This window comes from Syngnathoides biaculeatus, chromosome 2 (assembly GCF_019802595.1).
Source record: "Syngnathoides biaculeatus isolate LvHL_M chromosome 2, ASM1980259v1, whole genome shotgun sequence".
NCBI lineage: Eukaryota > Metazoa > Chordata > Actinopteri > Syngnathiformes > Syngnathidae > Syngnathoides > Syngnathoides biaculeatus.
In genome coordinates this window covers 4,791,173-4,818,582 of record NC_084641.1, presented here as the reverse complement: position 1 = coordinate 4,818,582, position 27,410 = coordinate 4,791,173, and the positions used below count along the sequence as shown (strand labels likewise).

The window sequence follows — 27,410 nt, the reverse complement described above, 5'->3', positions numbered from 1 at the left end:
AAAATGTGTTATTACTTTTTTTGGGGGGGAAAGAGGAGTAAATTATGTAATTTGAACAGATTTTAGTCAAATACAATCAATGTACATTGTAAAATAAAGTAAATTCAAGGGACTCCTTCTATCAGTCTGTACAAGTGTAGAGGAAGGAGATCGGGGCGATGACCGTGGCAACCACTACGTGGTGGCCTCTCAGCGTGCTCGGAGATTTTGGTTGCAGTGGGAAAGACAGTAGGCTGTATAGTTATCTCCAAGATCTGATTTGATCCTAAAACTATACAAACTACTACCTCATCGCACAGCCCCACCACACGCCACTATCCTGTCAAAGGTGTCGTGATGACGCTCTCAAATCTCAAGCAGCAATCTATGGAGCAGAAAATCGTTAATCATTAAATTGTGACCACAATATAAATATCAACAGGACATCTAAATGATGTGCCAATTTCACCTAATTACTTACAAAAATATTACTTATCACAAATAATGAAAACGAAACCAAGCAATTTCTAACACTCTAGAGGAGTCAAAAAGGTACAAAAATAAGACCCATGAGGGGACTGACCTAATGACCAACAAATGTTAATGATTTGTGGAAAATGTTTTTGGGGGGACAGGTCCTGTTGTTTGGGCTAATGACCAAACCGGAGTTCAGATTACCCAACCTTTTTGGAGTCCTTAGAGGGAGTGGTGGAGAGCACCCCCCTCCGGGGACTACATCATTCTGCTGGGGGACTTCAATGCCCACGTGGGCATTGACAGTGAGACCTGGAAGGGGGTGATTGGGAAGAACGGCCCCCCTGATCAGAACCCGAGTGGCGTTCTGTTACTGGACTTCTGTGCTCATCACGGATTGTCCATAACAAACACCATGTTCAAGCACAAGGGTGTCCACATGTCCACTTGGCACCAGGACACCCTAGGTCGCAGTTCGCTGATCCACTTTGTGGTGATGTCATCGGACTTGCGACTGCATGTCGTGGACACTTGAGTGAAGAGAGGGGGGGACCTGTCAACTGATCACCACCTGGTGGTGGGTTGGCTCCGATGGTGGGGGAAGATGCCAGTCCGACGTGGAAGGCCCAAATGTATTGTGAGGGTCTGCCTGTCAGAATTTCAACTCCCACGTCTGAAAGAACTTTGCTCATGTCCCAGAGTAGGCGGGGGACATTGAGTCCATTGCTGAGGCAGCCTACCGGAGCAGTGGCCATAAGGTGGTTGGTACCTGTCGTGGCGGCAACCCGCAAACACGGTGGACACCAACAGTGAGGGATGCTGTCAAGCTAAAGAAGGAGTCCTATCAGGCATTTTTGGGCTGTGGGACTCCCGAGGCAGCTGATAGATACCTGCTGGCCAAGCGGAATGCAGATTCGGTGGTCACTGAGGTAAAACCCGGGCATGGGAGGAATTCGGTGAGGCCATGGAGAACGAAATTTATTGGCAGTAAGATATTTACAATACTACGTCAAATGACATGAAAAAAAACGAAACCAGCCTTTGGATTCAGGTATATTGTGCACGATGGCGACATACAGTACAGTAAATGTCTTTTGCGGAGTCATTCAATGACATAATTGATCGGATCGGCAAATTCTGACATGAAAACCAATCAGCATAACATGCCAATTATCAGGCCGCAAAAAAATCGGTGTAAAGTCTAGTTTTTCTCTCAATGAAGCACTTTAGTTTCCATTTTTTAACGTATGAAAAGGGCAATGGAAGACAGGTCTGGATTGTTGGCAGGTCAGTCTAGTACTCCCACTTTTTTTCTACAATTTAAATTAAGTCACGCTGCTGTAACCCATGCAGAATGTGGGTTGACAGTCTCACTGAAATAAACAAGGACATATCGGGGGAAAAAAAAGACCTTGCAACATATGTCGCCCTCTACCTATAACCTCCACAGATGTATTCGTTGCCCATGCCATGGGCACTATCCCTCTCCCTTACCATTGAAGATTTTGACTTCTCAACTTTGCCCTGCGATTGGGTGGCAACCAGTTCAGGGTGTGCCCTGCCTCCTGACCGATGACAGCTGGGATTGGCTCCAGCACTCCCGCGACCCTTGTAAGGATAACCAGCTCAGATAATGGATGTATGATTACCAGCAGGGAAAAAAACATGTTTATTAACAATGATGAAATGAAGTCAACAGGGAAAACCAACGAATAATATATAATGAAGCTGTCATTTGGCAAATCCCAAGGTCTTTTTGCTTTCACCATCTGGACATTTGATGCTGGATCCAGTCCAGGTAGTTGCTGACTTTGGTGTAAATTCCATACATGTTGTTGTCAGCGCAGCCGTTCCCCCAGCTCACAACACCAGTCAGAAACCAGGTTTTCTTGTAGCGGGTCACCAGTGGTCCACCGCTGTCACCTTTGCATGCGTCCTGGCCGCCCTTTTGTAACCCGGCACATAGCATGTTTCGGGTGATATTGAGTTTGGTATGCAGGCGACACTCTTGCAGCGGGACTCGCGGTAGCGTCAGGCGCTGGAGCAATCTGGCAGTGGATCCACGCAGTGACAGGCGACCCCACCCCGACACAACGTTTTGTCGAATGGCTGCCAGGGTGCGGCTGAATGAGCTGTTCTTAGCTGGAAGACAAATAGGGACGACGTAGCGTCCTAGTTTGATGGGACGGTGAAGCTTCAGCATGGCCAGGTCACTGTCGTGGCTTGACTGGTTGTAACCACGGTGGATCAGGACTTTAGACACGCGGCGCTTCTGCTCAGTCCTCTCATCTTCCTCGAGGTCATGTTCACCTTAACAATAGCCAAATTGGGCAAAGCAGACAAATTTTTATGAGCGAATGCCTCTGAGCTTCGTTCTTTCAGTGTTTGCCTTACCCACGACAACATGGAAGATGTTGCATGGTTTCTTCAACACGCAGTGAGCTGCAGTCAGAATCCATTGATCAGACAGGACAATGCCGCCACAGGTATGTTGGTGGTTCTCAGTGAGGAGAGCCTTGACAGGACATAGTTCATCAGTTTTTTTTGTCATTCTCTCATTTGTTCGTATAGTGCCTAACCATCAGGCTATTATAATCAGAAGGAATGACTTCACCTGCCAGGGACAATGTCCTTTGGGACAGATCTCTCCGTTGACAACTCTTGGGGCAAAATAGACCATTGGTCGTCCACAGGGTACAGGGTCTAGGACAGAGTACATGGCTCTGTCAAATTTATACCAGTCTGCAATGACCTCAGAGGGAGCTTCAAAAGAAGCTCTGACCTTGTGGACTACAGGTACTGTTGTCCTGATCCAAACGATATCCGGGAGCACAGAAACAAGTATATGTCCGGTCGGGAAACTCTCTGCAGAAATGTTCACAACCTCCATTCCTGTAGCGACATCCATTGCTGGTCAAGCGCACTAAAAAGGAAAATACACATACAGCATGTCACCAGTGCACATGTCAGTCAGTCAGCAAGCATGCCAGTGTCGGCGGGCCTTACCTTTGTCACAGGTGGATCCATGGAATCCAACTGGACACTGACAGACAAAAGTATTGATCTTACGAGTGCAAGTGCCGCCGTTCTTACAGGGAGACGAGTGGCAGTGATCCTCGGCTACAAACACATACTTAAGTAGTCTTGTCAAAAGTAGTTACTATGTTTACACATACCAACCTGTGTACATTCTCCAGAAGACCTCCTGCAAAGCAAGTGCGGCACATTAGTGGAAACATCGCTAATTGCCTAAAACCTCCTGTAGACTGCAGCTGAAGTACACTGACCAGCTGCTGCGGCAGAGCGAAGATCTCCTTGGCCTCCTCATAGGAACATTTCTCCTCAAGGCATTCCCGCTCCAGGTTGCCTTGTTTCAGCTCTTCCAAGAAGAAGTTGGCTCGACGAGTTCGATGAAGGAAAACGCTTGCGTCAGATCTCCCCAAAAACATGCCTGTTTCAACAGTATTTTGACATGCTCGGTCGTGGCAGCTGGCCAGCAACACTTTCGGCAATACCTTTTTCCTCATTGCTTTTGGGAACCTTGTCACTCTGATGTTGCCTTCATATGTGGGATTAAGTCACAGTCATGGGAACAATTACTAGACAACTTTGTAAAGTTCAATTTCTTGTTCATTTTATGCCTGGTACTGCTAAAGAATACAGCGAACAACAAAATCTATGTCCTGTTTACATGCTTAACATTAATTGCATTCACAGGGATTTTGGTAACTATCAAGAAAAACTGGAAAATTGCTGCTGTATCAGCTCTTAAAATTCAAGTACTATGATCTATTATAGTATGTATCCAAAGAAATGTACTTTTACTCTAGTTGTACGAGGCATTTAAAATGAATACTTGGTTACATTTTTTTCTCGATGGTCCTGTCCAAGAATGGACGGTATTCCTTTTTTGCCTTCTCAATTAAAAGAATAGCCAACATGAAAGCTTCATTTACGTTTGACCAGCTATTGGTGAGCTTCACTCTAATGTTAACATAGTGCACTGGTCAGAGTTGAGTCTTATTTTTTAGCTTTTTCTAGTTTTAGCAAAAAAATATCCTTGAAACTAAATACAATCTTCAGCACACCTGTTATAGTACATGTAAGTATGCTACTAGCATTAAAAAATAGATTAAAATGAGCCAGATTATGAGAATATTCTCAGGGTTCAAGGATTTTATGACACTTGAAATGAGGAAAATTTGCTAAAGATTTTTGCCTGGAAATTAGAGGAAATGTAACAGCAAAATGGTGACCCTTTGGTAGGGAAATGCCCAGATGTCTGTTATTAGTTGCGACCAAAACGTGACATTTAAAACAACAGGGGGAATCTCCTGATGCCATTTTAATCTTATTTTGATGATCAAATTAATAAGAGTACCACGATCGACAGAATTACTTCAAACTTCAGGGACAAGAGCAAGACCCAGAGCAAGAACAATAGTAATGAATCACCATATAGCTTTCCATCATTACTAAATCTTAATGTGTCATTGTTGGCACCAAAATTGAGGAACATTTTCATCTTCGCCAAAACCACAAAATATCTCACCTCAATATAAAAAATTTGAAAACAAAGTGCTAAAGGGATTTCCCAAAAATGCTATTTGAAAAGAAAAAAAATACATTGCAAAAAGCAATGAGAACATGCACTTTTGGTGGATTTGCGCTAAATTCATGCACCCTATTTCTGGGTACAAAAAATAGGAAGAAAATAGCAGCCATTTTTTTTTTTAATTTAGTGACATACTTAATAGCCTCTGGAGTTGCACAATATGTATACACACTGGTGGATTTTTGACAAGAACAAACAAAATAATTTTCTTTAGAAAGTATGGTAAAAGAAAATGGGCTTATAAAAGCATTTCAAATGCAAACAAGGAAGTCTTAATTAAGTCAAAATCAGTTATTTCTAATTCGACTCTTGTGACAGGCGCCCTCCACCTCGATTGCACATCCTTTTCATTTCCAGAAATGGACAAATCTAGTTTCATAAGGAAGGTCACAAGGAAGCTGGATATCAGCTGCTCAAGAGTAAGAGGCGGGGTAGAACTTGAACTGATCAATTGTCATTCATAGTGGAGCTAACGCAATTAGTTAAAGCCAATGTCATCGATGTTACATCCAAAACTACCTATTCGCTCTCTTAAGCCAAAATTCCACCATGTCTCTAGTGGAAGAAAACAAGAAAGATAAAGGATAGATGTAAATCTTGAGAAGCTGAAAAACTGACCTTCAGGAATCCCAATGCATGATGGGATACAAGCCACAAGAAGCCCGAGGAAGAAGAGTGTCTCAGAGTGTCTGCTTGTTGTCGCCATTTTTATTCTGATCTGAACAAAGGTCAAAACTGGACTTGAAACCCATAAACACTTTCATGTGTAAACTACCCAAATACGGCTCAGCTTTGTTGGTTTTGTGTCTTTGAACTTTGGAGCCAACGGGAGTTCCACCGATTTGTTTAGTTCACTGCATCAACTATTCAGTCCACATGATTGTAGATGAAACCAGTTTTTAATTCACTCATGAATCCAATACCAAAATGTTAACAGTTGTTGAAAATCAAATACAGTATCAATAAAAGTTTAATCAGATCATTGCATTTGTAAACTACAATATAAAAAAGAATGCTCAAACGGCTGTAGTGTTAGGGTTGGGCATCGACAACCGAGTGGAACCAGGACAGATGTTCCAGTTCTCCCAGAATCGTTTCAATGAAAACATTTTGGTTCCCAGTTGAGATCTCTTGTCCGCCCGCCCAGAAGAAGTGCCGAAAACTAACGAAGATTGTGCAAAAAGACAGATGGGTTCACATCTTTGTGAACAAGTGCCTGAGAAAATATCAAAACAATTTAAGGACAATGTTCCTCAATATACAATTGCAAGGAAATTGGGGATTTCAACGTCAACGGTCCATCTCCTCAAAAGGTTCAGGGAATCACTGCATGCAAGCGGCAAGGCTGAAAACCAACATTGAATGCCTGTGACCTTTGATCCTTCAGGCGGCACCGCATCAAAATATGACATCAATATGTAAAGGATATCAACACATGGGCTCAGGAACACTTCAGAAAACCAAATAAATACAGTTAATACAGTTCGCCACTACATCTGTAAGTCAATTTTTCAAGCCGCTTATCCTCACAAGGGTCACTTAATGTAACTTCAAATTGTATGGTGCAAAGCAATAGTTGTTCATCCCTGAAATGTCGCCGGGTTCTTTGAGCGTGATCTCATCTAAGATGGACCGATGTAAAGTGGTAAAGTGTTCTGTAGTACGTCAAGTCTACATTTTAAATTATTTCAGGAAATTGTGGGTGTCGTGTCCTCTGAGCCAAAGAGGAAAAGAACCATCCGGACTGTTTTGGACGCAAAGTTGTCTGTGAAGTCTGTAGTAGTCTGACAAGGTATCACTAAAGGGAATGGAAGAACCGCAATGCACCTTTTTGCTAATATTATACAGTTTTTATGCTGAATACGAATCTTAAATCCATTATGAAGGAAACATTTTCATTTTTCGATTATCTGCAACAAATGATCGCACATTGGTGTATCCGCTGGAAAAGGACGAAAACGTGGTGGAGAAAGCTGATCAGGGGCGCGTGTTACGCACATTGGCACATAACCAGGGGCTGAGGCCACGGTGCTTGACTGACTTGGAAAGGTGTCTCTGTATGGTGAGATTAGGATCCTCATTTCCAGCCAAATTGATGGTCAGATCGACCCACGCACTATATGGGATTTCATGGCCAATGACTACGAAGATGCCCAGTTCTCCTTCGACAAGCTCAGAAAGGGCCCTCACTGTGTGGTTGGGGATGTAAGTCTCAGCCCATCGCTGGTCAATGATAGTCACTTGTGACCCTGAATCAAGCAACGCAGTTTCTGAGTAACCACCAATCAAACAACAGTAGAGTCTTCTTTACAACTAAAGGTGCTTTACACAAAATTTTATTCGTCTTAGTCCGTGGGTGTACATCTTGCTCCTTCTCAAGAATCCCACTGCTCTATGCCCAGCTTCTCCACACACAAAACAATGCCTGCATCCAGGAATGTCCTGGTCACTGCATTCTGTACAATGATATGTCCTAACTCTCACTTGGGTAGGGGGTAGTCACAACTGTGGTTGGAGGAACTTGTTGGGTCGTTGTTGACCGATAGGCTTTGGTTGACTGTGACCTGAAGTCGCTGGATGGATAGAGTTTGGTTGATTGTGACCTTAAGTAAATGGAGGATGAGACAGTGATGAGTTTTTCGCCTGTTGATCAACTAATGATGCCATCATGTGTGTCAGAGTCTGTACTTGTGCGCTGAGTTACTGAATTGTTGGAAGGGCTTTGTTATCGGCTTTTGTATCCCTTGAACTGTCAGTGTGGTAACTGCCCCCCGTATCAACATTAGCACTGTGTACTTGAGTTGTCTTTTGGCGCAAATTTTGTCCAACTCGGCGTTGGTATTCATTCTCTTCATTTATCATTGTCATGTGACGGAGTATTTCTTCATCAGTGACTTGGCTGTTCGAGGTGAGATGTCTTAACCTTTGTCGAACGTCAGTATGCTTTGTCCCTAATCCCTGATAAATTGTGTGGAGAAAGGTTTCTTGGATGGTCTTAGGATTGTAGGAGATGTCTACACTAGCCTGTTGGGACTGAAGGATAAGCTTCTGTTTTAGCCCCATTATACGGTACAGGAACTACTGAGGCTTGATCTGCTTGCTTGGGGCACATCAATTCCTGGAACATCTCTGTCGTTGCTTTCTCCCCTAGGTGGGATCTGAGGAAACCTTTGAGTTCAAGAACCGTCAGTTCGTCCTTGTTCACAAGGATGTCTCTAAAGGCCCCCAGTTTGATGATCCTTAGCACACCTCTGACCACCTCTGCAAACCCTACTTTAACTCCCTCGTCCATTTGTCTACTGATGTTGTTCTAACTTAAATCTGAGTTCTGGTCCACAATCTGTCCACCGTGCACTTTAAAATTTCTGCGTTGTAGGTAGGAAAGGTCTCTTTGGTATACTGACCCCTCTGGTTGCCTCTTGTGATGTGTGCTGTTGCCTTGCTTCACTTTGGTGCAGATCAGTGACAGTTGACAGAATTGCTGTGGGTGTACACTGCCGTAACTTGTCACTCAGCTTGTTACATAACTGTCTCACCTCTTCTACCATCTGCCCTGTAGCAAATTAACCTGTATTGAGATTGTGTTGTGACTGCGTGTCGGTGTGTTCACGGTGAGGATGAGGTTGTGACTCAGCATTTAGAAGCATATCTGAACTGTGATGAGTTTTATATGACATGCATTCTCCCATAGGCGCACCAATGAAATATTACTGAGACACCACCATTAATTAGTTTACCAATCCAATCTTTTAAAACCAATAATTGACTCGCCCCTTTGTCTTCAACTTTTACCATGGTTTCACACTCAAAGAGAGCACATATTCAATACAACTTTCCTCATCATTCAAGTTTAAGTCCCCATCATGTGGAGAGTTAATTGAAATGTCTTTTGCCAAGTGAGAAAGGTAACTAACTTGAGAGTCTAAATAGTAGCTGCTTGATGCTCCACACTAACTCTCTTCGTGCTGTTGACATGGTGTAGTTCTGTCCTCACCTCAATGATTCCACAATGTTATTGATGATGCGTATGTCAATGGGTAACCTCTGGGCTGGGTGTCTGAAGACCCCAGGTTGCGAGTTCCCAGCCTGTGGTGATCGCGTGCCTTGACCACTGGATCAGGAGAGTGGCTCCCAGTGAAGTGAAGCCCCTTTTATGCCTCAACCTCCCTTCCTGGACACCCTCTGATTTCCTTCTGTCTCGTCGCTTCAGTTATGTGATTCTGGTTATCTCTGCTATCTGCTGCTCCGATGCTCATGGTGAAGAGAGATCCCGGACGAGCCCCCACAATTTGTTATGGGCCTGAAGTTGTGAGGCTGGCGTCACAAAGTTGAGTATTTTTTTTTCTTTGAACTGACATCTCCTACCTCCCCTCTTAGAACCCTGAAAAGCAGAAGTGATGAGAAGGAGAGAGCCAGTTGTTACTTCTTCCATGGAAAGCATATTGTTTATTACAAGTACTTGTGTACAATTGCAGACAAAACATCCCTTTGCAGTCATCTTCTTCTTACAATTAACTTCCCATCTTTACCAATTGTGCTTTACATTCAATAGCGCATTACAGTCAATTACATCCGTATTTGCACATATCCACCCTTGTTGTTACACATTCAAGGACTTCAAAGAATGACTCATGGCACTGACAAAGCCATGTCACAAAGTGAATATTCTCTCTTTCAAAGACATCCCAACCCTACATTTGATTCCTCTGCTTTGAACTGGGGAGTTTATTTTATTTTAACTATTTACAATCATTAACTATACTGCTAAACACGCAACGTTATTCTATAAACTTAAATAAAGAACAACAAGTCCTATTACGGCGTCTCACACACACACACACACACACACACACACACACACACACACACACACACACACACACACACACACAACCTCACTTAATCCACTTTTATTGTAAACCATCCGCTCCTCATGTGTACATCGGCCATTCGTCAATACAGTACACAAACGCATCATTCAAGAATAACAGTTTTGGACTGTAAATAACACAACCACCTCACCTGAAAAGCAGAAGTTATGTGAAGGAGAGAGCCAGTTGTTACTTCTTCTCCGGAAAACGTATTCTGGTGTAAGAAGGGAGATTCCCGTCACTTTTATGCCTTTCTGTGGACCAATCCCGGTCAATTTTTGGCTCACCGCCCACCCACATTAACAATTATGCTAGTATATCACATTTAAAGGTCAAGTGTCATCCCTACAAACATTCTAAACTAGATATTGTAATGAAAAATACATATAAAATTATTCATTTCAATGTCTGTATGAAAAAATAAATATGAGCGGAGAGTGCGTCATCCATGCGCAAAATTGCGGAAGTGTCATTCGACGACATCCAAGTGGTCACCATATTGGCTGCATCTCCTGTCCGTGACATCACCCATGACATTCGCCATTGAAAACGCGCTGTGCATTCTACTATGGGAGTCGAACACCCCCCTTCTGACACGCAAGCTCTTTTCGACGAAGAGAACATCACACAATCAAATGAAGTTACCGGGGCAATATTACCCTATTGTTTCGAGCCGTATTCAGATGATATGCGATCACAGCCAAACCGCCTCCCTGTTTGAACCACTTCCGCAGTGGAGATGAGCTATCGTGGCCGGACGCCGCGACCAGCCTTGTCAGCCGTGGTGGCTCATTTTCGCCGCCGAGGTGGCTTATCACCGTGCCGAACCGGGCTGCTTCACGGTGTTGTCGTAGCTCGTGGCTGAGTCCCCCATAAACAATTGTTTATCACTGCCGCCCTCGGCGGTGTTCATCGTGGACGACGGCGGCGGCTATGAACAACCCTGTCGGCAATGGCACACTCAGCCACGTGTGATGACAACACCGTAAAGCGGCCCGGCTCGGCACCGTGATAAGCCACCTCAGCGCCGAAGATGAGCCACCCCAGCCGAAACCGTGACTGGTGGACGCGGCGCCGAAGCCGTGAACGGCGAACGTGGCGCCGAAGCTGCACTGGCAAGCCGTCACGGCAGCCTTCGCGGGCGAGCCGACACAGCAGCCATCCGACGCGCACATCGACATATTTAGCACCCCTATCATACGTACGCAGATCTTTTGTTACATTATGAGAGACAGATTACGTGGTCCGCCCCAAACCATTATTTTTTTTTTTAGTAGCTGTGTACACACCTACCTGTCATTTGGAACCCACAAAGCTCTCGTCCTTTCCACCCGTGCAATCCATTTTTCACGACGAACCGGGTTTCTTGCAAACTTATGAAGTGTAAATCCATCCTCCCGAGTGTTCAAGCCATGTCCAGCAATGCAACAAGCTGGCATTATGGCTAACACAAAGGAACAACGAGCTACCTTCCCGGAGGTAAAACAAATAGAAACAAACGAGTCCACTTGAGGGCTCCTGCTTCTTCTCGAAAACAAATCCCTCGAGAGTACTTGCGGGAGTTACGTTAAATTCCTCAAAATCATGTTTGGTGGTGAAAAAAAAGCATTGGTCCATATCGGGTGCTGTTTTTTTTCATTAATAAAATACTAAAAATAGAGCATTTCATGGACTTTAAGCTCCACTTTTGTGTACATCACATGTGACGTAGGACGTTGTGACAACAACATGGATCCCGTAGGAATACGCTGGAAGAACGGCGATGATTTTTCTGATAATTTGAGCAATGAACATTATTCTGAAGGGTCCCAAAAAAGATGGTGAAGAATACAAAGGCTTAAAGGTTATCAATTTGAGCCAGTTAGACAGCACTCACGTTCAAATTCAGACGAAGTAACTGGCGATGAAGATGTCAACAAAGCAGTCAGACCCATCGTGGAGGATATTGCACCAAAACACACAGAAGCCGATAACGTAGTCGAACTTGGTATATTTTAACAAATAAGTAACAATATAATAATAATAAAATTAAAAAAAAATTTACGGTTGGTTTTAGCTCACAATCACTGAAGAATTCTCGAAACGAATAGGTTTTTCTTCGGCGTGAATACAAAAGACTCCCAGCTTATCGTCGTTCCAAAACAGCCCATTGCAGAATTTGTGACATCAGAGATCTGCCCACAAAATGAGTTGTTTTGCAGGTAAGAGAAACTAGGTCAAAGTTCGCGGACTTTAATTCATAAACACTTATATTTTTTGGTAAAAAAAAAAAAAATCGAACAGGATATGCATTTTATGGAACAGTTGAACATATATTTTTGTCTAGATAAGATAATTTGCGTTAGTAATTAGACATTCCATACACTTTAATGCTGAAAGGTACATACAGGTATTGGAGAGGAGCCAATGGAGAAGACTGGTTAGAGCGTCTGCCTCACAATTCTGAGGACCAGGGTTCAAATACCGGTCCCACCTGTGTGGAGTTTGCATGTTCTCCCCGTGGCTGCATGGGTTTTCTCCGGGCATTCCAGTTTCCGCCTAGATCCTCAAAACATCCATTAATCGCAGACTCTAAATCGCTCGTAGGTATGAATGTGTGTGCAAGTGGTTGTTGTTTATATGTGCTTTTCAACAAGTAGTTCAGGGGTTTACCCCATTTTATGTCCGACAATAGCTGTCATGGGCTCCAGCACTCCCCCAATCCTTGAATGGATAAGCGGTTCAGAAAATGGATGGATGGAGGTTTTGGAGAAACGTGCTGCCATCCATCCAACGTCTTTTTCATGGACGTTCCAGGTTATTGCAGCAAGAAAAAGCCAAACCACATTCTGTTACAACAGCATGGTTTCGTACTAAAACAGTACTCGACTCATCTGGCTGCAGTCCAGAAGTGTCTTCCATCGAAAATGTGTGGCGCAGCATGAAATGCAAAATACAACAATGGATACCCTTGACTGTTGAACAGCTGAAGCTGTATATCAAGCAAGAATGGGAAACAATTGCACCTACAAAGCTTCAACAATTAGTGTCCTCAGTTCTCAAATGTTTAATGAATGATGTAAAAGAAAAGGTGATATGTCACAGAGGTAAACATGACCATGTCCCAGCTTTTTTTGTAACGTGTAACAGCCATAATATTCTAAGTAAATGATCATTTGCTAAAAACAACGTTTTTCAGTGTGAACATCAAATATCTTTGTTGTAGTGTATTCAATTAAATATTGGTTGAACATGATTCACAAATCATTGTATTCTGTTTTTATTTATGTTTAATGCCGAACATCCTAACTTCATTGGAATTGGGTTTGTAGTCCATGCCGTGGGTTGCTATTAAAATGGATGTTCATAAATTGGACACCCTTTATTTAACTCACGAAAACTTTATCGACAGAGCACCCATAAAAGAATCTGAGTTGAGATTCATTTAAAACGGGAATCAAAATAAAGAATCGGGACTAGAATGGCTGAAGTTTAAAGGATGCTGTCCCCTATGCGGTGTTTTCGTTGGTGTTAGTACTACAGGCACCTGAGTATGTCTGGAATATAGTCCTGAGCATCCCTTAACTGGTCTTTCCAATCCTGTGGAATGTTGTACTTGGTGTACGATCCTCCCGCCCCCAGCAGAGCGCCCAGTGCCGCTCCACGGTTACAGTTCTCTCCTGAAAATGAGAGGGAATAAGAGATATTTAGGAGTTACAGATTATGCAATGAGCTAAATCTAATGAATGTGATTCAGTCATTAAGATCGCATTCACGTTTTCAAGGTCTAAACTGATTCAAAAGTTTGTGTTCAAACCTCCACAGTTAGCATTGGCCAAAATTCCTGCGGTCGGGTCATCATGAAACTGGTGTGCGAGGTAAAACATGCTGGAAAGAGCTCCTGGAGGTTCAGAAAAACAAAAAGAATGTCACATTAAAGAAGGAAGAAAAACAACAAATGATGCGTACTGTGTTGGCACCTTTCGTGTAGCACGCTAGCCCAAGGCTACTGACGGCGCTCTGATGGACCTGCAGGCGTTCCTCAGACGCCTCTGGAAACCTAAACACGAGGCTTAAATAACTAAAAATGTATTCCATCTCATCAAAGGAAATGCTTTGTGGAAGCAGGAAGTGGAGCCGTGAGGCAAAAACAAGTCCTGTGGTTCCGAGTGCCCACCTAGCAGCTCGCTGACTGAACTTCTCGCAGGCGTCCCACACTCCCAGTGTCTTGAGGGCGAGCTCAGCTTGCTGACGGACGCTGGCGCCGCCCAGCACAGCGTGAAGTGCCCTGCTGTAGATAGATACGTACTCGGGCACATGAGGGTGCGGGTGGGAGAGCTTCACAAACTCAACTGCAGCACAGACCTGGAGACTCAAAAGATCAAACGTCACAAGTGGGAATCCAAACCAAGTCGTGTTATGTAGGGCTTTTCGGAAGGACAGGCGTCGAGAGGAGAGAATGAAGTGATCCCCTTGACCTGAACTGAAAACCATGGTAAAAGCTTGGACAACCAGATATCGCCCAAAGCTTGAAAAAGATGAATTGATCCCCAATGATTTCATCTGGATTTCACTCAATGACCAAGCAACACCTTCCTTTTGTCTCACTTTTATTTTGACAATCAGAAATTATGTTTGACAGTTCCTCAATTAGTTCAATTCCTTCTGTTAGTCACTGGCCATGTGGCGCGTTACATTCAATAGGTGTTGTGGTATTTGCATTTGAATTGCGTTTAAGATTTTGACAGAAATGTACAAAATTAATAAGAAAATATTAGATTAATTCAAATGTCTTTGGCGATCCAGCGTATGTGTAAAATCATGGTGCTTTCTTTTCACTGAGTGGAGCACTCACAGCCTGTGCCTCATCAGTCGAGGCTGACAGCAGAACGAAGGGAAGGATCGTGGTAAGGCACCCGATGGCATCCAACTGGCTATCCGGGGCTGATTTTAGCTTCTTCTTGGCGCGCCCTTCTGCAAACGTTACAACCTTAAAAGAACAAAGAGAATAGTGGGACACTGCTGCCGAGGAGATCTCAAATGTAGTTTCACCGTCTATAAAAGATTGGTTTTTCTCCAACTTTCCAAATGAAGATTTTCTACCTCGTGGCTCGATGTAGGTCTTTTGTCCTGCCAGTCAGAAAAGAATGAACGGTGACAGGACTCTGCGTAGGTGTCGCCGTGCGTGCCAGGTGTGGTCAGGAAGTTAATGTAGTCCACAAGAACGGCAGCCCGAGCGTCAGGATGCGAGAGGTCATTGAAGTCGCCGTTGGCCAGCGTGCGAGCAGCTCGGAGGGCGCACAAGACATTTAGTGTGTTGTTACCTGCCTTCAGACCTGCACAGTGCCAAAATGCGTGGGATTTGTGATGAAACACAATCATATACAAATATGGAAGTCAAAGACCATTTCCAGGAGTCACTGATGGTGTCACATGCCTGCCCTTGGCGCGGGCAGCGTGGGATCGATTCCCGCTCCGAGATGGTGTTGATATCTGCCCTGCGACTGACTGGCGACCAGTTCAGGGTGTAGTGTTCCTTTTGCCCGAAGCTAGCTGGGTAATAGGGTCCAGCTTTCCCGCAACCCTTGTGAGACTAAGCGGCTTGGATAATGACATGACAAAGACCATTTCCTAATTTTTGTAAATAATAGGTGGGGTGGCAGAAAAGCATTTGACTACCACTGACTTTAAGTGAAACCTTAACAAAAACGTGTTGCGTTTTGGAGTTAAGCTACCTGATATTTTGAGTGAGGAAGGTAAATGGAGTGGATGCTATCAGATGTAAAAAGAAAATCCCAAGACAGAAGCCAGTCGAGGTTGATGCAATTAATTGACGCGTCCATTTTAGCACACTGCAATGACAGCTGTCTCTGCATTGCCGTTGTGCACAGTATATCTGAATCCAAACGCTATTTATTTTTATATAGTCGTGTTAATATTTTTTTGTGTCTTTTGACATAGCACTGTAAATATCTGACAGACAGACAAAAGACAGCTGAAGAACATGAAATGCACAGATCAGACTACAAGAAATATGCCCTTTCACGATTGCGCTATGTCAGACTTTTGGAATAAAATCTTGTATTTCGATACCACCGGATCCTGTTTTGTTTACAATCATTGGGCTTTATCTTTATATCAAACATTCCCAAGTGAGGTGACGCAGATTCCCCACAATTAAGGTCTGGACTCCCCAAGCGTGCCACTAATCCTGACCAAGCAAATGGATGAGGAGACATCAAGTGGGCCTTTAGCAGTAGCAGCCAGTAGCAGCTTCTCATCAAATTTTGATTCCTGGAACATGGATGTAAGGCGTCACCCACTGGCGTTGAGAGGAACTGCAAGATCTGCGTGATTACTGTCAACGGGTCATAAAATGTTTTCATATTTCATGAACACTGCATAAATATTCTAAATATAAGCCTTGATCTGTCAGAATGTCAACTATATAAACTTTGTCAACTTTTTCTGAACAGATTTCGAGAATCGTGCCTTAATATTGATTTAATACGGCGCAAAACATGATTTTAAACAGTAAGGAACTAATCTGCGACAACCAAAGTTAATTATTCTCTGCCAGAGAGAAACGTTGGGAATCATTCAGTTTATGATTTGATCTTGCAATAGTTCCAATTGTAGAGTTGAGCCAGCCAGAGGTGTGGTTTTCACCCTTCCCGTTTCCCCTGGTTCTTTAGGATACGCCCTCAGCGTTATTTAAACGCTGACTGTTTTTTTTTTTTTTTTTTTTTTTTGTGCTCTCCATATTTGCGCGTGCATTGTTTTCAGGCCCTTGCTGGTCGCACACTAGCCAGGTGGCCATGGGCCACCCACCCCGTCCCCTCCCTTTTTTCCTTTGTTTGGGCTCGCAAGAGTCCAGGATGAGAATAGACTTGGCTTCCCAGGTGATTCGTGGCGACCGCTAGGCGATCACAGCAGGTAGGAACTGGTACGCTTTGAGCCGAGGGCGGTCGCTCTGAAGTTGCCAGCGATCCACAAAGAGAAACAAATCATAACTCTCCCAACAAAGCATGACAACAACCTATTTTTGTTTTATGCTTTTCTTCACCATTGTTCTACCTGTTTCAACCAAAAAAAAAAAAAATGCTTGCGAAAGTGAACAACCACTGTTTAATAATTTGGGGGAAATTACAAATGTCACAAAATCGCAAGATTTTTCCTCTCATGCAGACTCAATACATTAAACACCAATAAACAACATGTTTGGAGGTGGGCGCAGTGAGTTGATAACTGAAAAAAAATGATGATAAATCAAAGTCGACTTAACTATTGTCACCTGAGTGTAGATCACAAAAATCTGAAGTCTTCCAACCCCCAGTGGCCACTTGAATCAGGACATACGGTGGATCAAAGCTCCATCATCAGGTTTGTGGCATTTTCCCACAATTATGTACTGTATATTGATTTCAATGTTTGCTTGTGTCTTTTTTATGAGTCAATGACTAAAACAAAATGGCTAGCCTACTAGAACATGTTAGTTCTACAGTGCACTTTCCATTTCAGCATCACAAGAGCAAGTCTGTGGCCTCCTTCCAAGCAACAGAAAAAAAATTAGCTTGTGTATTTATGTATGTACTAGACTTTCCACCATGTCTACTTTTTTTTAATCAATTTGAAACCCAACTCGACCACCATTCTGTCTTCTAAGCATTCTATCACACGCAAAAACTTATGGACTGATACTTCACCCATTTCAACTGCGCTGACTGAGAAGAAGGCTAAAATAACGAATCAGTCTGTTTGCAAGGGTTTGTTTCCTCGTGGTACCATAAGAGATAGTTTGGATTTTTGCCACCTGGAAGTAGTGCACGTGTGTTACGGCCAAACGCTACCTTGGTGATAGTGGATGGAGCGGCTGGAAGATTTCCAAAAGCTCAGTTTGTCATGAAGGATGATGTTGCCCACCACCTCTGGTCGGTCGGCAGCAGATGACAAGGAGGCGCGGCCGCTACCGGCTTCGTCACATAATCACAATCAATTGTTGTTGAAAAAGCTCTGCGATGAACACTTGGGAAAAAAAAAAAAACAGGACTGATGCTCACCGGTGTTGGACAGGCTGAGGATGCTGCTCGGGTGTTTGATTCTGGGTGAATTGAAGCCAGATATCCACCCGTCAAAGTCCCTCCTGATGTCATGAATGTTATAGTACCAGTGGACGGGCATGGACATGGCATCGGCAGCACACATTGCCCACAATGCCTCACTGACGGACCGCCGCACTGCAGTCATCTAAAGTACGAGAATGCAACTCTTTACCAATGTATTCATTCTAAACCGAAAGGTGAAGCTCTCAATCTACCTGTAGATCTATGTGCCTTAGATCATTTGGATAAGCGGTACAAAATGGATGGATGGATTATTATGAAATTAAAAAACTCATGAGCACATTAGAGACACAGAGGGAATGATATGAATGTGTACAAATTTACATTTATTAATAACTCATTTTAAGTGTGTGTGCTTGTTTTCATGTGCTCAACTGACTCAAAATTAGGAAGATATGGCTGCTACTTAGGGCGACAGTTCCTAGGACCCGGGTTCAATCCCGGCCCCGCCTGTGTGGAGTTTGCATGTTCTCCCCGTGCTGCGTGGGTTTTCTCCAGGCACTCCGGTTTCCTCCCACATTACAAAAACATACAACCTTAATTGGTCACACTAAATTGCCCCGAGGTGTAATTGTGAGTGAGACTGTGTTCTGTCTCCGTATGCCCTGCGATTGCCTGGGAACCAGTTCAGGGTGTATCCCGCGTCCTGCCCATTGACAACTGGGATAGGCTCCAGCACTCTCCGTGACCCTTGTGAGGATAAGCAGCAAAGAAAATGGATGGATGGCTGCTACTGAAAGCTATCCCTGCGATGAAATCAGGGCTAGCTGTTAAAAATCAATCATGAGTATGCTTAATGCGCAGTATGTCATTTCTCTCGGAAACTAATCACTCATCGTACTCGTACATCACACCTTAGTGTATCACAAAAGAACTAATTACTTTTCAGTTCATTAGTACACCAGTTCAATGAACGAATCCTCTGAATGTACAGCGGTGCCTGACGCTGGCTGCTCATTGGTCATTCGCCTGAGTGAGTGACATGGCTGGCAAGTTGGAAATTAGTCCCGTCCCTGCCTGCACGCTGGCTGCTCATTTGTCAGTTATCGAATCAATGACGTAGAATTATTCTACGTCATTGCTTCGAATACTGTACGTATTCAGAAATGAGTGTGGAAGCAATTTGGAGAGGTGGCTCTGGGGTTTTTGACCATCTTATTCAATAGAATACTACTGGGAGAGAAGATGCCAAAAGAATGGAGGAAAAGTGTGCTCGTCCCCATTTTTAAGAAGAAAGCGATGTGCAAAACTGTGGAAACTACAGAGGGATAAAGATGATGAGGCACACAATGAAGTTATGGGAAAGAGTAGTAGAGGCTAGACTCAGGTCAAAAGTAATTATATGCGAGCAACAGTATGGTTTCATGCCTAGAAAGAGTACTACAGATGCAAAATTTTGCTTTGAGGATGCTTGTGGAAAAGTACAGAAGTCAGAAGGAGCTACATTATGTCTTTGTAGACCTAGAGAAAGCCTATGACAGAGTACCAAGACAGGAACTGTGATACTGGATGTGCAAGTCCGGTGTGGCGGAGAAATATGTTAGAATAGTGCTGAACATGTATGAGGACAGCAGAACAGCGGTGAGATGTGCCGAAGGTGCGTCAGAAGAATTCAAGGTAGAGGTGGAACTGCATCAGGAATCTCCTCTGAGCCCCTTCCTGTTTGCGGTAGTAATGGATAGGCTGACAGATGAGGTTAGACTCCATTCTCCTTGGACCATGATGTTCGCAGATGATATTGGGATCTGCAGTGAAAGCAGGGAGCAGGCGGAGGAACAATTAGAAATATGGACGCACGCACTGGAAAGGAGAGGAATGAAGATTAGCTGAAGTAAAACAGAATATATGTGCATGACTGGGAGGGGCGGTGGAGGAAGAGTGAAGCTCCAGGGAGAAGAGATAGCAAGGGTGGATGACTTCAAATACTTGGGGTCTACAATACAGAGCCATGGAGAGTGTGGTAAGGACGTGAAGAAACAGGTCAAAGCGGGGTGGAACAGTTGGCGGAAAGTGTCTGGTGTTCTATGTGACAGAAGAGTCTCAGCTACGATGAAGCGCAAAATTTATAAAACAGTGGTGAGACCGGCCATGATGTACGGATTAGAGACGGTGGCACTGAAAAAACAACAGGAAGCAGAACTGGAGGTCGCAGAAATGAAGCTGCTGAGGTTCTCGCTTGGTGTGAACAGGCTGAATAGGATTAGAAATGAGTTCATTAGAGGAAAAGCCAAAGTTTGATGTTGTGGAGACGAGGTTTGAGAGAGCAGACTTTGATGATTTGGACATGTCCAGAGGCGAGAGTGAGTACATTGGGAGAAGGGTGCTGAGCGAGAGGAAGACCAAAGAAAACGTTGATGGATATGGTGGGGGAGGACATGAGGACTGTGGGTATAAGAGAGGAAGATGCATGAGATAGGCTTAGATGGAAAAAGATGACACGCTGTGGCGACCCCTCAACGGGACAAGCCGGAAGGAAAAGAACAAGAAGAAGATTCAGAAATGAGCGACAGAACGCTTTAACAGTTCCGTTTCTGCTCCTATGCGACTGGCTGGTCTCACGCCGCCAGGTGGCGGCCAAGCAAAACGTACCAATCATTTCATAAACTAATTTGGTTCAGTTCGTTCAGTAAAATAATTCGTTCGCGAACGTAACAAAACTAATGCAGCCTTGACCCGTCTACTCGCATTCACCTAACCAGTATGGCGAAATCCGGTTTTATGATCTCACAGCAGACAAAAAAAAAGTCTTGCGATACTCGTATCTTTTCACTGGTTAACACACATACCCACCTAATCTACATACATATGTGGATACGTGTGTCAAAATACATGCACATAGATACATAATCTGACCTTTCACCGAGGCTCCTCGTTTCTTTCCAACACGTCGGACTTGCGTAACTTCTCCAAACGCATGGCGGAAAAAGCGAGAACGTTTACTTATGACGACAGCCTTTCTTTGTTTAGAACCGACCATTTCTAGTAGAAAGACCCGAGGCAGTAAAAAAAAAAAAAAAAAGTCAGGTGGCGAGCGGCGAGCAGTTTGTTGGTGAAAAGCTATTGTGGGCGATGACGGTCGAAAGCTAATGTTTGGCTTGGTTGAATTTTGTCCCATTATTTAGACACGCAGGAAAAAGTTATGAATAAAAGAATGTATGTACAATTACAATATGTTTGCAATTAAATGGCACCATGTAATAGAAATAAGAGTCGGGAACGAAAGCTCCTAACTGTTATTACAGAGAAAAGTATGTTTATGGTGAAGCGCGTTAGTCTATGTTGATTTGCTTGGCGTATGAATGTCAGGTATCCAATTGTTCAAGTTTTCATTGCAATTTAAATTTGAGCTCCTTTCTACTGTGATTAGTACGCGCGCGAGCCTAAAGAGGAAAGTCTACCATGTGTACGGTGGCCGACGAGCGCAGTGAGGAAGAAAAGAAACGCAATGCTAATGCATCGTACGGTCACGAATGGGACAAAGGCGGAATTGCGATCAAGCAATGACACTCAACCTGCCCCGATAATTGAGGAAGATATTCAAAATCGGTGAAGAATTGCCGTTGTCATTTAATTTACAGTTAGCATTTCAGCTAATGCTAATCCTTCGTGGTCTTTCCATTTTGACTTTAGCCACTGCATTTTCACACTACTATTAAATCATTCGCTTGCATTCAAATGGAGGATTCTTTGGATCATCGAGATGTTGGTGAGGTTTTAGCTTGTTTGCGTATTTGTAGTGCACATGTGGTCCACTTGACTCTGACTTGATGTGTTTCTGTTTTTCCTAGCTCGGGCCAAAGCCTTCTGGTCCAAAGAGAATGTAGACCAGGCGTTTGGCGTGATGTTCAAGCACCTGGCTCACCTTCGTGATGTCTTGAGAGCGAACACAGCAAGCGACAAAGGTTTTCTCCGTCCCCTCTTCGTTCCTGGCGTTGACTTTAAGTGCTGTCTGAACTTGTTGTGTTTCATTAGAAAGGCTTCAGGCTTTGAAGCTCTTTGAATTTTTGGAGAGGGCGGCTCTGTCACCTGTGGGGAACACTCCCGTGCTTCATCAAGTCGTTGGTTCAGGTAAACAGCAAATACCCTAAATGGCCCCTTTTTAAATTTGAAATGTCTTTTTTTTTTTTTTTAAATCAAGTGGCCCAAAAATATGCACAATTTGAAGACCCCTTCCCCACAAACACTATCCTTTCATCACGACTGTTCACGTCTATTAAAATTGATTGCACATTGACCAATGTGAATCTGTGCCTAGTCAAGGCAATGGGAGCTAACTGTGAGAAACTTTAAACTTGACTGCCAGAAATTCTGACGGTGTATTTTTGGGATAAGGATAACATTGTTCAAGAGGGAGTTTGTACAGTACAGTGTAGCTGATTCAAATAATGATTAATAATACGGATCAGAAGCTCATGAAGTGACCTTGGCTGACATTTCAATTTATGGCAGACAAATGCAGTGTGTGAAAGAAACTTGATTTCACTTTCCAGCACATCTACCTCACAGTTATGAGGCAGCAGGTTCAAATCTGGCCTCTCCTGTGTGGAGTTTGCAAGTTTTCCCCATGCCTGTGTGGCTTTTCCCCGGGTTCTCCGGTTTCCTTCCATGTCCCCAAAACATGCGTGGTATGTCAACCAAAGACGAAGTTGTTCGTAGGTGTGATTGGGAGTGTGACAGTTTGGCAACCAGTTTAGGGTGTACCCAGCTGCCTCTCGGCTGAAGTCAGCTGCAACCCTAGAGAGGAAAAGCCTTTGGGAAAAGGAACGAATGGATTGGACAACACTTTGTTTGATGTAAAATGTTTTTGTCCAAGTGTTTTTGTGTGAAACAAAAAATCTCTCTCTTTCATCTGAAACATTGATTCAATGATTTGTCATTCATTTATCAGATATTTTCAAAATGGAATCTGGGCCTGTCTATTTCATAATTTATTTGGATGTTCTTGAGCCGGAATATAAATACACTTTGTAAGTCTTAAAGATGTGGAACAACTCCTGCTTAGGTGATGAGCGCGAGCTTCGCCACTCTCCGCCCACGCCTCCTCCTTCAGCCCGTGAAGATCTGCCGCTGCTGCCTCCCCTGCCGCCGTACAAAAGTCACGTGTGCCGGAAGGTAAGGCGCACCTCACTTCCAATATGCGCTTCCTGTTCTCCGGCCGCTTTCCTTCCTTCAGATGTGCTTGCCGTCTCTGCCTGCCGCATCGCCGTACTGGGCCCACGACCCGCTGAAGGTGCCTCTGCTGTGCGGGTTCAAGAGGACGGCGGCCACTCCGCTCGTGTCATCCGGCGGGTGTCGGTGGAAAGATAGTGAGGATGAGGGCGAGAACGACGTAGGTCACGAGGACGTCGTTTACAGAGCTCCCTGCGGTCGCAGCCTCCAGAACTACGATGATGTGATGTGCTTCTTATTGGCCACAGACAGCTGCCACATTTTTCAGGTCAGCAGCTTTCTGGGAGAGTTGCGGATTTGCAGCTGTTGGAGAGGGGAATTGATCAAGAATTACGATTCCATTATGGAAATTGCTTATTGGTCCGATTACTTATTGATTCTCATTGGGTTTGGTAATGCTAACTATATTATGATTATGTGTAACAATTCATCTCACGATTTCATTAATCGTTTAGTTAATATTTAGAGGTATTGTTGAATGACTTTCAACTGTACTGAACGCATGGACCCTTTTGACCAAACAAAAGCTTTGCAATTGTTTCAAGTAGCCCTGATATTTATTTTCCTGTCACGTATAAGAGAACTTTCTCGAGTGTTCCTCCTTGACAGCATGTTGGAAAAGTTTAGAACCAAAATACTGGGATTACTTCTCAAACAGCCACTAAATGAATTTTGGGGTGACTTTCAAATGCTCTTTCTTCCTCTGTCCTCCAGCTGGATAATTTTTCCTTCAACACGGCGATGCAGTTGGACCCTTCTACGGTCCAGGGCAGCCAACACATCCCGGAGATAGACCTGAGCCGCGGCTCTGAGCCCACCCCGGTGGAGCTGCTCCCGGGCCCCGGTGACTCCCAGCCAGCCGAATTCCGCTACAGGAAGGAGCGCTGGCCGCACGGCTGCTTCCTGACCCGCGGCCCCGTCTTCGACGCGTGTTGCGATTGCACGGACGGATGTCTAGATGGCCGACGCTGTGCCTGTATTGCCATGACACGGGCAGGGAAGCATTACTGCTACCGGAGACTCACCCAGCCTTTGGCATCTGGGTAAATTGACCACAAAACCAAGGACTCAACAGTCAGTGAGACTAAAGATTATTTTTAAAGTCGATTAATCTGTCGGAGGCGCGTCTCGCCCAGAGTCAGCTGGGATGAGCTCCAGCTCGGCCACGACCGGAGTGTAACCGCAACAGACAATGGATAGATGGATGGATCAGCATTGATTTATTTAAATTTATCAACAAATTTGCTAAAGACAAAAAAATACCAACCCCTTATTCAAAAACATTATTTTACATTGACAGCACAGAAGTTGAACAAAAAAAAATCCACCAATGATTGATGGTCTCTCTCACACACACAAAAACATTTCCTTTGATGCCACAAGAAGTCAGTAAGTCACTTTTTTGAATTAGCAAAAGATTTGGTCCAACTAGTTAAAGCTCCTCAGTTCAGTGTAACTATGTAAATATTTTTGCATTGTGCCTGCGACTATTTGTATTTTACATTTGACATGCAGTGTGCTTTACTGATATTCATTCACAGGTACAATATATCCTTGCATAGTTTTTTTAACAGTGTAGTGTTTTTTTTTTTTGCGAGTGGCCTCCCAATGTTGTCTCCACACCTTAAAATGAAACCACTACAGGGTTCTATTTTAATTTCAGGTGGTTTGAGTGTGGGCCGTGGTGCAGCTGCGATCGGGCTCGTTGTCAGAATCGAGTGGTACAGAGAGGAATCAGAGTCCGCCTGCAAGTGTTCTGGACGGAGCGCTGTGGCTGGGGCGTCCGTTGCCGTGATGACCTGGATGCGGGGACGTTTGTGTGTGCATATGCAGGTAACAACAAACAACACTTCTTAGGCTAAGTTTACCTGATGTTGCCGGCCGTCAGGCAGCCCCAGTTTGTGGGATTTTAGAGATTTTTTTTCTCACAGCCTATCATGATATTTGTCGAGGATGTTGGGATGGGACTGATGCTGCCGGGAGGCTCAATGAAAAATCTGCATTGGCTTGCAGTTTACCACGGATGCTAGAAAGTGGCATCCTACTGGCCCTTGACCTACGAATAAGATTGTTCACATTGTATGGATGAAATTGTGGGCACAATGGAGCACTAAACGACGTTTGCGTTCCTGGCAAAGTCGAATGAAGCTTATTATGCGGCTCCAGTGTCGGTGTCAGCGCAATGGGGGGCACTTGGATACTGCCGCCCAATAAATGTTTGACTGACTAATCCGTAATACATCTTTTGGATCACAAAAACCCATTATTCAAACGTTCACCACATTTTACTACAGTTGATGAGGTTTCCCCACCTGCATTGTGACTGCCATGGCAATTTTTTGGGGCATCCACAGCAATCCTATTTGCCCATCCCGCACCCCTGTGTTGTCCAGGGTCCTGAAACAGCATTGCCACTGCTACCAAGAACATAGTGTAAAAGCAGCTTTACTGGTCAAGGAGTAGTAATAGTGCTTTAATTGCTCCACAGGGATGAATACAGATTTCTGAATCCCTTTTCTTCCAAGTAAAAGAACATATTTGTTTTGACATCCTCAGGTGTGATCATGCAGAGGGTCCTACGGTCCATTGAGCCTCCACCCCCAAAACTCAGCAGAGTGGACTTGCCGTCAGATGACGAGGTGGAGGTGGTGACAGAGTGGCTGGCCCCCCCTGTACTGGAGGGGAGCAACTTGCTGGAAAACCCTGACTCCCCTACTTCACCCCCACTGCACGTTCCGGTAATTCAGAAACCCGGCGACGTCCAAGCACATGAAAACAAAGACAAAGTGAAGAAAGCCTTGGTGACCCCAAACAAGGATGATGGCAACGAAAGAAGCTTGAAGACAGCCCTGAAAGCAGAAGATGTTTATTTGCTTGATGCCAGAAAGGAAGGAAACGTTAGCCGCTTCCTCAATGTAGGTGGAATCCAATTACAATGTAGTCCATAAAATGCAATTAAATAGCATAACCTTATCCTGGTGGAGGGTTTTGTGTGTTATAATGATCCATCACACGGTTAATGAGCAGCGTCTAAGCAGTAGGGGCTTAAGCGTCACACCCCCCCCCCCCCAGAGCACCTGACTTTATTCTCGTAACAGTACGACTTTGTCCCGTTCATTTAGATCAGCCCTTCCCCCCACTTTCCTTTTTAAGGGTGGTTGTTTTCCCAAATATAGCAAGCTCTTCATGTTAATGAGCGTCTCTCTCTCGTCTCCTGCAGCACAGTTGTCGGCCGAACCTTTTCATTCAGAACGTTTTCACAGACTCGCACGACCCCGACTTCCCGATCATCGCATTCTTCACCGACAGGTAAGAAGATGACATGTAACATAGGCATAATGACTTTGATGGGGCCCAAATATGTCTTTCCGTGTACATTTGCGTTTTAGTGTGGTGAAAGCAGGCACTGAACTGACATGGAATTATTCTTCGGATGCACACGCGATGTCGCTGGGCCAACAACAGGAAGTGCCGTGCGCGTGCGGCACGGATGACTGCCTGGGCCGGTTCCTGGAGGAAAACCTTTGTGAAACGTGCCAGCTTGGATTTTGTGACACTGTGGAGGCCATCTGACCGTGCGGACTTGATGCCCGCTTCTTACTACGTTGTTTTCTTAATAAAGCTCACAAGTGGAGAGCCCAAGTGCACAGCGTGTATCAATAACGCAACATGGTTTGGATACACACTAGAATAATGATCTTGCACAAATGTACTTAATGTGTGTCTCGTGACTTAATCTGTTATATGACAAGCAACAGGTCAATTAAGTACCTTCTGTCAATGGGTTGTGAATATAAACATGACAAGAGACACTATGGGTAGTAATTAATTTTGGGAGCAATAAAGTGTCACTGGTTCATTTGGAATTCCTGTTAATTCACAATCTAACTCACTGCTAGTCTCCCATGGAAATGTTACTATAAACCTAACTGATACAGAATTTCACAGTCCAAATCAGCACAATTACCAGCCCCCCCAGTGAGCTACATAAAATTTTCTGGAGACCAAGCACCAATTGACTTTTTTTGGCTAGAGAAACAAATAACCAGACTTTTTTTTTTTTTAAATTAATAGTCTCATTATATGACATTCCACTATATATGGCTGATTATCCAAGCTGCACCTGTTGTATTTAAAACAAAACACTTTTGCTTGCTTGGATCTGAGGAAAACTAAATTTGGCTAATAGGGGCTCTTGGG

At 44.1% G+C, this 27,410-nt stretch overlaps 3 protein-coding genes across 11 annotated transcripts; 1 reads left to right on the top strand and 2 right to left on the bottom strand.

The window, feature by feature from the left end:
* Positions 1 to 1,493: 1,493 nt before the first annotated feature.
* On the bottom strand, positions 1,494 to 12,439 carry f7l (coagulation factor VII, like). Of its 7 annotated transcripts, none has more exons than XM_061827987.1 (10): positions 12,327 to 12,439; positions 10,091 to 10,153; positions 5,687 to 9,449; positions 3,741 to 4,012; positions 3,634 to 3,658; positions 3,460 to 3,573; positions 3,236 to 3,376; positions 3,068 to 3,156; positions 2,848 to 2,968; positions 1,494 to 2,763 (listed from the first exon to the last, which is right to left on the bottom strand). In XM_061827987.1, exons 3-10 carry the CDS (start codon positions 5,772 to 5,774, stop codon positions 2,216 to 2,218), a joined length of 1,398 nt encoding a protein of 465 aa, XP_061683971.1. In that variant the 5' UTR covers positions 5,775 to 9,449; positions 10,091 to 10,153; positions 12,327 to 12,439; the 3' UTR covers positions 1,494 to 2,215. The 7 variants fall into 7 exon arrangements, with proteins under 7 accessions (XP_061683971.1, XP_061683955.1, XP_061683980.1 ...); XM_061827971.1 differs by lacking the exon at positions 12,327 to 12,439 and adding an exon at positions 11,816 to 11,896; XM_061827996.1 differs by lacking the exon at positions 12,327 to 12,439 and adding an exon at positions 11,816 to 11,894 and having other exon boundaries at positions 3,741 to 3,904.
* A 595-nt stretch (positions 12,440 to 13,034) lies between these two features.
* Positions 13,035 to 22,043, bottom strand: LOC133505106 (uncharacterized). 2 transcript variants are annotated; one of them, XM_061828035.1, is made up of 9 exons: positions 20,895 to 21,034; positions 17,979 to 18,165; positions 17,769 to 17,891; positions 15,022 to 15,254; positions 14,774 to 14,908; positions 14,096 to 14,283; positions 13,899 to 13,978; positions 13,736 to 13,819; positions 13,035 to 13,598 (listed from the first exon to the last, which is right to left on the bottom strand). In XM_061828035.1, exons 2-9 carry the CDS (start codon positions 18,163 to 18,165, stop codon positions 13,456 to 13,458), a joined length of 1,173 nt encoding a protein of 390 aa, XP_061684019.1. In that variant the 5' UTR covers positions 20,895 to 21,034; the 3' UTR covers positions 13,035 to 13,455. The 2 variants fall into 2 exon arrangements, with proteins under 2 accessions (XP_061684019.1, XP_061684029.1); XM_061828045.1 differs by lacking the exon at positions 20,895 to 21,034 and adding an exon at positions 21,904 to 22,043 and having other exon boundaries at positions 13,036 to 13,598.
* On the top strand, positions 21,448 to 26,846 carry setdb2 (SET domain bifurcated histone lysine methyltransferase 2). 2 transcript variants are annotated; one of them, XM_061827950.1, is made up of 11 exons: positions 21,448 to 21,587; positions 21,672 to 21,747; positions 21,830 to 21,943; positions 22,014 to 22,109; positions 23,044 to 23,153; positions 23,215 to 23,478; positions 23,925 to 24,253; positions 24,874 to 25,043; positions 25,767 to 26,125; positions 26,431 to 26,519; positions 26,600 to 26,846. In XM_061827950.1, exons 2-11 carry the CDS (start codon positions 21,717 to 21,719, stop codon positions 26,781 to 26,783), a joined length of 1,746 nt encoding a protein of 581 aa, XP_061683934.1. In that variant the 5' UTR covers positions 21,448 to 21,587; positions 21,672 to 21,716; the 3' UTR covers positions 26,784 to 26,846. The 2 variants fall into 2 exon arrangements, with proteins under 2 accessions (XP_061683934.1, XP_061683944.1); XM_061827960.1 differs by lacking the exon at positions 21,448 to 21,587 and having other exon boundaries at positions 21,606 to 21,747; positions 26,436 to 26,519.
* Positions 26,847 to 27,410: the final 564 nt, after the last annotated feature.

Coding starts and splice junctions, on each gene's coding strand:
- LOC133505106 (XM_061828045.1), bottom strand. CDS start 18,165: ATGACTGCAGTGCGGCGGTCCGTCAGTGAGGCATTGTGGGCAATGTGT. Junction 14,909..15,021: donor GACCTACATCGAGCCACGAG/GTAGAAAATCTT, acceptor TGTTCTTTTAAG/GTTGTAACGTTTGCAGAAGG. Junction 14,284..14,773: donor CGACTGATGAGGCACAGGCT/GTGAGTGCTCCA, acceptor TTGAGTCTCCAG/GTCTGTGCTGCAGTTGAGTT.
- setdb2 (XM_061827950.1), top strand. CDS start 21,717: ATGGAGGATTCTTTGGATCATCGAGATGTTG. Junction 23,154..23,214: donor AAAGTCACGTGTGCCGGAAG/GTAAGGCGCACC, acceptor TCCTTCCTTCAG/ATGTGCTTGCCGTCTCTGCC. Junction 24,254..24,873: donor ACCCAGCCTTTGGCATCTGG/GTAAATTGACCA, acceptor TTTTAATTTCAG/GTGGTTTGAGTGTGGGCCGT.
- f7l (XM_061827987.1), bottom strand. CDS start 5,774: ATGGCGACAACAAGCAGACACTCTGAGACACTCTTCTTCCTCGGGCTT. Junction 3,659..3,740: donor TCGCTCTGCCGCAGCAGCTG/GTCAGTGTACTT, acceptor CTTGCTTTGCAG/GAGGTCTTCTGGAGAATGTA. Junction 3,574..3,633: donor CTTCTGGAGAATGTACACAG/GTTGGTATGTGT, acceptor ATGTGTTTGTAG/CCGAGGATCACTGCCACTCG.